General features: G+C 47.5%; 1 protein-coding gene across 1 annotated transcript; it reads right to left on the minus strand.

Annotated features, from left to right (window-relative positions):
* Window positions 1-60: 60 nt before the first annotated feature.
* ing3 (inhibitor of growth family, member 3) lies at window positions 61-8,867 on the minus strand. Its single transcript, XM_061252123.1, has 12 exons — window positions 8,722-8,867; window positions 8,506-8,577; window positions 7,083-7,183; window positions 6,616-6,681; window positions 5,482-5,578; window positions 5,011-5,082; window positions 4,802-4,918; window positions 4,346-4,509; window positions 3,650-3,840; window positions 1,822-2,014; window positions 1,268-1,306; window positions 61-833 (listed from the first exon to the last, which is right to left on the minus strand). Exons 1-12 carry the CDS (start codon window positions 8,747-8,749, stop codon window positions 717-719), a joined length of 1,257 nt encoding a protein of 418 aa, XP_061108107.1. The 5' UTR covers window positions 8,750-8,867; the 3' UTR covers window positions 61-716.
* Between the last annotated feature and the right edge of the window lie 99 nt (window positions 8,868-8,966).

The following is an 8,966-nucleotide window of genomic DNA, read 5'->3' on the forward strand; positions in this document are numbered from 1 at the left end:
ATGAATGAATAGGATACAACACATTCGTGATGAAGTACACAATTAATGAAATAACCTTGGTATTATTAAAAGATTTTGACCATTTTATTATTTTTTTTACATGTCTGGAAACACTGTGCATCATATTGAGTGAAAAGGACAACTAGCAACACAGACGTATGGGGTGAAGTACAGGCTTTGTTCATACACGTATGGACTGTACATTGTAACGGACCACTTCAGAAGAAACCCTGATCATCAAACTGTTCTACAGAAGGCATCGATCAAACCGAGGTTTGCGTAGTCATCAACGGTGTCGTCATAGTCAAAGTCATTCTCAAAGCTGAATTTCATTCAGTTTTCAGATTTGCATTATCCTCTTCCAAAACGTCAAGGTAGCTCGATCTGCTGAACGGCACTACGTCTGACGTTTGTCTAGTAGAGCAGGTCATTTACGGATGAACAATAAAAACATAAGCACTTCATGCTGCTGTGTACAGTGTTTATCTGCCAGGAGGACAGTACTGGGGAATGTGTTCCTCTATGGTTCTTTAGACCTCTTTTTCTTTTGTACTCATTTGTTGGAGACACAAAGGAACTGGTTAACTCTGTAGTGACACAGCAGGTACACACTTTTGCATAATTCATGCACATTTGTGACTGACAGTTCTGGGTGGAGGGGGCGGAGTTATAATCGTTGGTCTATAAAAGGGGATCCAGAAAGCGGGGGGGGGGGCCTATTTGTGCCGGCTGCCCCTCCTCTTCATGGCCGCAGTGCATTGTGGGCAGTACCACTTCCCCTTGGGGGCTTCGGTAAGTCCCACGCAGCCGTAGTGGAACCACTCGATTGGGCACTGCCAGACAAAGACAGGACGGTTTACACACACATACACAGACCCTCATCCAGCAACACAACTCCTTTATAAGCAGGGTAGACATCCCACCCCCCACCCCACAGCACAATGCTATATACAATGCTACATCTACCACACTCTGCAACCTTGTCATACAACTACTGACATGCACCCCAGCTTCAGCAGAATCTCACAAAAAGCACTCCAAGCCCTATGCTTGAATCACTGCTTCTCTACTCCTGTTCAAGCTAACTTGTATACGTCTTATCTCTTTAAGAGAAAATAAAATGCTCGCGAACATCCTCAGTAAAGACCTGAGCCAGATCAGATAGTTTGCGATATGCCCGTGGCACTTTGTTCAAAACCTGGGGCCTGGGTCTATTGCCCAGGTGAACACATCCTGACGTTGCTTGAAACAAAATGGAGGTACTCACATCCTGATTGTCGCATCCCACCATCTCGCCGTAGGACACCTGAAAGCGAAGCAAAGACATGGTGTTTAGCGTCGCTTGTGACGAGGACACGGTGTTTAGCGTCGCTTGTGACGAGGACACGGTGTTTAGCGTCGCTTGTGACGAGGACACGGTGTTTAGCGTCGCTTGTGACGAGGACACGGTGTTTAGCGTCGCTTGTGACGAGGACACGGTGTTTAGCGTCGCTTGTGACGAGGACACGGTGTTTAGCGTCGCTTGTGACGAGGACATGGTGTTTAGCGTCGCTTGTGACGAGGACATGGTGTTTAGCGTCCCTTGTGACGAGGACACGGTGATTAGCGTCGCTTGTGACGAGGACACGGTGATTAGCGTCACTTGTGACGAGGACGCGGTGTTTAGCGTCGCTTGTGACGAGGACACGGTGTTTAGCGTCGCTTGTGACGAGGACACGGTGATTAGCGTCACTTGTGACGAGGACGCGGTGTTTAGCGTCGCTTGTGACGAGGCTGGGCCGTGAGCGGTTGCCGAGGCGACGGGCGGACCGGGGCGCTCACCTGGTTGCAGATGCAGTAGCGTGGCTCGTTGGGGTCGTAGGTCCAGTCCACCTGGCTGTTGGCCTCCGCTTCCGGCAGCACCGAGGCCTGCTGGGATAGCTCCTGCGCCAGGGCGGAGGAAGAGGAGCAGGACGACAGGGAGGAGGATGACGAGGAGGAAGAGGACTGGTGGTTTGAAGACTTTGTGTTGCTTCTGTAAGTCGGGAGAGAAGAGCGTGATAATTACTGGTTCTCCTCTGGGGTTTTCAGTGCACTTGTCCCTGGTTATGATTTGCACTTTATTGAATGCTCTGGCTAAGAGTATCTGGCGAATGACTAATGTAATGTAATGCATTCTTCAAAGCCTTAATTTTGAATCATCATCTTGGTAAAGTAGCCATAAAATCATCAAGATGTTTATGAAGGACTTTTATTGGACTGCTTTTATTGATCCATTGGATAGTTTTTCCAGCGGCAGTTGTCTGTGCTTTACACACCATCGTTTGCGTTTCTAGGCTTTGTTTGAGAAGAAAAACAGCTTGATCTAACTACCGCAGGAGAGGGGATGGAAGGAACCCCATTTTCTCCCGCAGCTAATCAACACCTGTGTGTGTGACGTTGTCAGCTCGCCCGGCATGTAGAATTAGCATCCAGAGGGAGCACCAGAGGCCAGGTGAAACGTTCAGCTCCAAACCCTAATTAACAGAGACCTGCCCCCTCTGCCCTGGCAACCAACCACAGACCCCCAACCCCTCCCACCCTAGCCCTGGTAACCAACCACAGGGCCCCAACCCCGCCCACCCTAGACCTAGTAACCAATCCCGGGACTCGTACCCGAGCCTGACCAGCATCCTCATCAGTGGCCTCCTGGGCTGCTCCACTGGGGAGGGAGGGGGGGCTCACTGTGAGGTAAGAGTCCCCCCCGCCCCCACAGACCCGCTCAGCGTGAAGCCCTACCCAATCAGATTTACCCAGCAGCCCTCCCACCACTCCACACCCGTGCTCATGCCGCTGGCTAACACAACCACTGGAAACTGTTGCCTGTGCAATGCCATGCAGCATACTGTACTGGAGTATACTGAAATGATACTGCCAAATATTGTAACCCAACATGTTATATGGGCAAATATGCAAATTACTTCCAATCTCAATAGGTTATGCTTTCTGTAACAAATGCTCTTCCACATTTTACATATTCAAAATACTCCACATGCCTGATATTTAGGACCAGTTTAGAGTTACAGACACAGATGAAGCCTGGATTCAATTCTGAATTGTGATTTTCTTTTTTTCCCCGACAGAACTCAATTTAGTGCAGGACTAATCTGTGAACCCAGCCCATACTGTGGTTTATTGTGTTTCTGTCAGGATGAGGCCTAGCTATCATTGAGCAAAGGTACACGATGAGGTCCACATCCGTAACGAGATATGACAGGAGGGCGTGACTGGGGCGGTCTCTGGGGGTCAGGGCGTGACCGGGGCGGTCTCTGCGGGTCAGGGCGTGACCGGGGCGGTCTCTGGGGGTCAGGGCGTGACCGGGGCGGTCACTGGAGGTCAGGGTGTGACCGGGGCGGTCTCTGGGGGTCAGGGTGTGACCGGGGCGGTCTCAGGGGCATGACCGGGGGCGGTCTCTGGGGGTCAGGGCGTGACCTGGGCGGTCACTGGAGGTCAGGGCGTGACCTGGGCGGTCACTGGAGGTTAGGGCATGACCGGGGCGGTCACTGGAGGTCAGGGCATGACCGGGGCGGTCACTGGAGGTCAGGGCGTGACCGGGGCGGTCTCGGGGGGTCAGGGTGTGACCGGGGCGGTCTCAGGGGCATGACCGGGGGCGGTTCTCCGGAGCTCTTACTTGGTCTTGCGGCCGCCGCGGTTTTCAGAGGAGGAGGAGGGGGCGAGGGTCTGGGTCAACGTGGAGGCCAGGGCGGAGGAGTACCCGGAGGTCTCGCGGGACAGGGGGAAGTCTCGGCCCAGCTGGAAGTCGTTGTTCTTGATGGCCTCGTAGCTGGCCTTCAGACTCGACGTCCTCCGGCCTTCTTTCATCTGGAAGAAACACTCGAGCATGAGAACGTTTACACCAGGCCCCAGGTCTGTGCAGTCTGATAATCAGAGACGGGAGAGGAAATGTGACTACGCCCCAGACTGCACTGAAGGCAGCAGACAACACGCACACCAGTGGAGCCGGTTACAGAGCTTCTGGAACAGGTGGACGCTCTTTGTTTGGAATAAACAACACAGCGAGGATGAAAATGGAAACAAATCCATTTCACCGCTTCAGGTGTGCGTCATGCAGCTAAGCTGATGTCTGCACTGATTGGGGAACTATTCGGTAGTAAACACAACTATAATAAAAATTAAGGGCAGTTACAGGGATAAGACAAACACTATGTTCTGGGTTGCAGCTGTTCAGTTTGCCCAAAGGTGAACGCAGTTAAATGACAGCGTTGTTAAGGACTCTGCTCTGTTGGGAAACTCACAGCGGGGTCTCAGGTAGCGTGTGGGTGATGAAACAATGCCCCCCCGCCCCCGCCACCCAGGAGGTGGTTACCTGGGCAGTGGCCTGCACGGCCTGTGCTGCTGCCATGGTGATAGCCCCCGCCCCTGCCCCCGCCCCCGCTGGCAGGGAGCTGAGGTTATAGGAGGTGAGGGGCTGGGAGGAGTTAACGTTGTACACGCTGTTAGACGAGGAGGACATGTTACTGTTCCTGCAGCCTGGAGAGAGAGAGAGAGAGAGAGAGAGAGAGAGAGACAGGGAGGGAGAGATGGAGGGGGGAGGGAGAGATGGAGGGGGAGAGAGAGTGGGGGAGAGAAAGAAACAGAGTGATGAACACCGTTTTAAAAGGATTTCAGAGTGGGTCAGAGAAGCAGGAAGCCTGATTTAATTAACTAACTGGCTACATATTGACAGATCTTATTCTTTTAAGAAATTACACTTGATAAATTGAGTGATGTAACAAGTGACTTTAAAGGAAAAAGCAGAGGTGGCATTGACTGGGTACCCTACCTGGCGTGTTCTCTTTGGAGGCGTCGGATGTGAGGGTAGAGAGCAGGGCCTCAGATTTGAACTTCTTCTCAGGGACGTGTTCGGTTGTGTGGTGAGCCGGTGTTGTGTATTTCCTCTCTAACAGGAAACAAGTAAAAACAACAAAAGTCAGATGTCCGTAAATCTGCGTTCACACACAAATGAAAAACAGATGGAGACGCGTCTCTTACTCTCCACTGTCGTGTGGGAGTGGGCGTGGTGGTTGTTTACTGGCTGAGATGGGCTGTCCATCTCCAGTGACCCTGAGGGGGAGAAACAACATTAGACTGAAAAAACAAATCACATGACCACAGAGAAGCTGTATGCTGCTGATTGGCTTATTAACACCCAATGGATCAGTGAGGAAGCTTTTTTCCAGAAGCACTGCATATGGTCTCTGACATTTGCTCATTTACTGCTGCATCACATATGATTTAAGAACAAAAAAAAGATTGCCTATACACTCTAAGGTGTTGGTTATTCTCATCATGCTTAAAAAACATGATTCCAAATATTGTACAGGCCTACTGAAAATGGACAGTGACTGAAGAAGAATCTCACTGTGCCAGGAGCTAGCGTGGGACTCTGGAGGGGGCTAATTTTCCATCGTGAGGACACATGAAGGAAAGGTAAGAGAACTGTGAGGGGAGACAGGGACTCACGTCTCTCCAGGATCTCTGTGATCCCGGCGTTGTCTGCCTCCAACTCCATCTTGAACTTGGCCAGCTCCTGGTCCAGTTTCCGCAGGTGCCGGTCCACCTGCGCAACACCACACGACCCAAACACGGTCAGCACTTGATGGGCTATGGACACTACAGATGCTACAGACTAACACGACCCAACAAGTCAGCAGTCCATGAGCTAAGAACGAACACGACCCAACATGGTCAGCGTTCCACGAGCAACAGATGCTATGCACCAACACAACCCAACATGGTCAGCGTTCCATGAATCAGATGCTACGTACTAACTCAACCCAACATGGTCAGCATTCCACGCGCAACAGACTAACACAACCCAACAGGTCAGCATTCCATGAGCAACAGATGCTACAGACTAACACAACCCAACAGGTCAGCATTCCATGAGCAACACATGCTACAGACTAACACGACCCAACACGGTCAGCATTCCATGAGCAACAGATTCAACAGACTAACACAACCCAACACGGTCAGCAGTCCATGAGCTACAGACGCTACAGACTACTAACATTCCACAGCCATCAAAATAATATAAAGTGTGACTAAACACTCAGTCCCTCCCCAAAAGGAATCATTCATAAGCCCTTCTTCTGGTTTATGTTACGGTGTTAGCATTACAGAAGGGCAGTGTCTGCCACACACATGAAAGAGAGGGACAACATTCAACTAAAACTATTTCAACTGAAGAACAATCTTTCACTGAAATCAATGAGTAACTAAACAAAATGTCTCCAGTGTGCACTGATCTGCACATCATGCACGCTGGCACAAGCTAACATATGGAAGCTGCATGAAGAAGGGCATACTCAAAATGTTCTCACTTAAGTGAAATTGAACTTTCTGAATAAATAGCTGGGGCGCACAATGATATTTTAGACTCAACTGTTTAGGCAAATAATGTCTGACTGCCATCTAGTGACCAGTACACCTTCAGCTTGTGCGTGTTCAGATCCTGAAACAGTGTTTGCTTTCAACACAGCAATGCTTGCTGCAGTCTTAATACAAAATATTCTTTAAAACGAATGACATAATATATGATACAGATCAGCTTCTTGGACTTCCACTGGTTATGTAACTTTTCTTTTTACTTACCAAATCATAAATCTGATTGGCTAACTGGACCTTCTCATCCGCATCCTCCAAAGCTTTGTAATAGTCCTGAAACGGGCAAAAATAATGTCGGACTGTAATTCCGTGTTTGCAAGACAATCATGGAGCAACCGCCCATAATCATGGTAGCTGGAACTACAGTTTCTTAAATTCTGTCCAGGACTTTAAAAAACTGGACTTTCAAATAAAAGAAAGTAAATCTGTTTGTGTGTTTGTATAAGTTCTTAGGTTTAGTTTAATAAGCCCACAAGAAAAAGCAATTGGCAAGATGTGCCAATTCAAACTCATGCAAGATGCTTTCCTTCATAAATCCATTACACCGGTTTGATTGTGAGTTCACTGCCAAATGCAACAGCTGTATGTCCAACAGCTGTGGACCATAATGGTCATCATCGGTGGACCACAGATAATATCAGAAAGCTCCTCTGACAGTGACTGCCAGCTCTTACCTTCTTTATCACCTCCATCTGTTCTTCCCTCCACTCTGGTTTGTTCTTCTTGGCGTTGATAAAGAACTCATTCACACGCTGCTCGAGCTGATCCATGGCATCTAATGCAGAGACAAATTTTCACATTACAACTGAAATATCATTACACTCCTCATTTCTCCTTTATTTAACCAGGCCAGAGTCCCATTGAGATGGTTATCTCTTTTACAAGGGAGCCCTGGCCAAGGGAGGAGCAAGCAGAGATGACAACATAATGTTCAATACAATACAAAAGCTCAACACAATTACACATTAATACAATCTCAAATAAAACTGCAGACCTCAGTTTTTAAGGGCTCAAGTAGACTATTACATTACACTTACATTAACGGTAAGTTTACATAGCATGGCAGCCCGTAGCCTAGTGACTAAGGTACATAACGGGGACCCAAAAGGTTGGTGGTTCAAGGCTCGGTGTAGCCACAATAAGGCACATTTGTTGGGTCCTAGAGCAAGGCCCTGAACCCCAGGGGGGATTGTCCCCTGCTTAGTCTAATCAACTGTAAATCGCTTTGGATAAAGGCGTCAGCTAAATAACGACGTATTGTTAAGCTGTGCAGGGGTCAATCTGACAGTTTATATTATGATTTAACTACAATCCATATACATCTGGAATTTACTGAAACAATGTGGATTAATTGTCTCACGTGGAAATAAAGGCATGAACTGAACGATTGTAGAATTAAATAAATATTATTCACCAGATCAGCGGTGGTGAGTTTTTGCAAGAGATTTCATGCGTCATCTAGTTTACATAATTCAAATCAATGCATCAATGCTGAAGTTAACTGTACATTTGGTCAGTATCAATCAATAACAAAATGCGTCACTTATTACGGTAACGTAATTGTCTGATAATCTTATGCGGTGTCACCGAAAGTCAACTCTCAAAAACAATATTAATGTTAATAATGGAATTACATCTTTAATTGCGTACGAAGCGAGTCACCCAGGAAAGAGCTGTTTTGCCACATAACTGTCAGAAACTTCTGACTAACAACAAATCAAATGTAAGCAATGTAGCTAACTTAGCCTAGCCACTGTTCGAAAATGTCAAGACTAAAGTGGAAAGTCAATAAAAGCTAAAATAGTTTTTCCACTCTTACTCTACGCCAAAACTCAGTGACGCTAAACGGTGCCGTGATACCAACTGTCAGCACCGTAGAAAGCCAACGTTGCATCTTAAATGTTAGACTAGCATCAAAGATTTAGCCATGAAGCTAGCTACGTTGAATTGAAAAGTCACAGTAAGTGCTATAACTAGCGGTGTAGCTTGTTATTTACTTAGCTACATGCATTGTGTTGCCTGACTTGATGTTTGTTAGTTTCAATAAGTGTTGTGGAAACGAATGCTTTGAGGCGTCACGTTGTAGCAATGCCGTACTCTGAACTTGCAGGTCCATCTCTCGCATTTCCGTAAACCTGTCGCGCAGATCCATGGGTAGCTGCTCGATCACTGCCAGAGATGAAGGGGAAAAAAACACCCGAATGATTAGCTAGCCTGCTACCAGCCGACAAGGAGAAAGCGTCAGAGTTGCTTATTAATGGGGTTAAATGCTGTAAAAATATAATAAATATGAATAAACAGCACACTACTCACTCTCCAAGTAATCCTCTAAGTAGAGCATTTTGGCGTTGTTGATACTTTAGACGTTTCTTAAAAGAATTCCAGTCTTTCAATATGGCGCCGTCTACCGCTGTAGCTCAAGGAAAAAAAGGCTTCTTTCTCCAACTGAGGTCATTGTAGCTGACGTAATTGGACACTTAAGCTTTGATTGGACCAGTTTTTAAGTTGCGTCATAAGATTACATATTTAAATCGAACAGCATCATGGCGCTCGTAGTC

The sequence above is a fragment of the Conger conger genome, chromosome 8, assembly GCF_963514075.1.
Source record: "Conger conger chromosome 8, fConCon1.1, whole genome shotgun sequence".
NCBI classification, from domain to species: domain Eukaryota; kingdom Metazoa; phylum Chordata; class Actinopteri; order Anguilliformes; family Congridae; genus Conger; species Conger conger.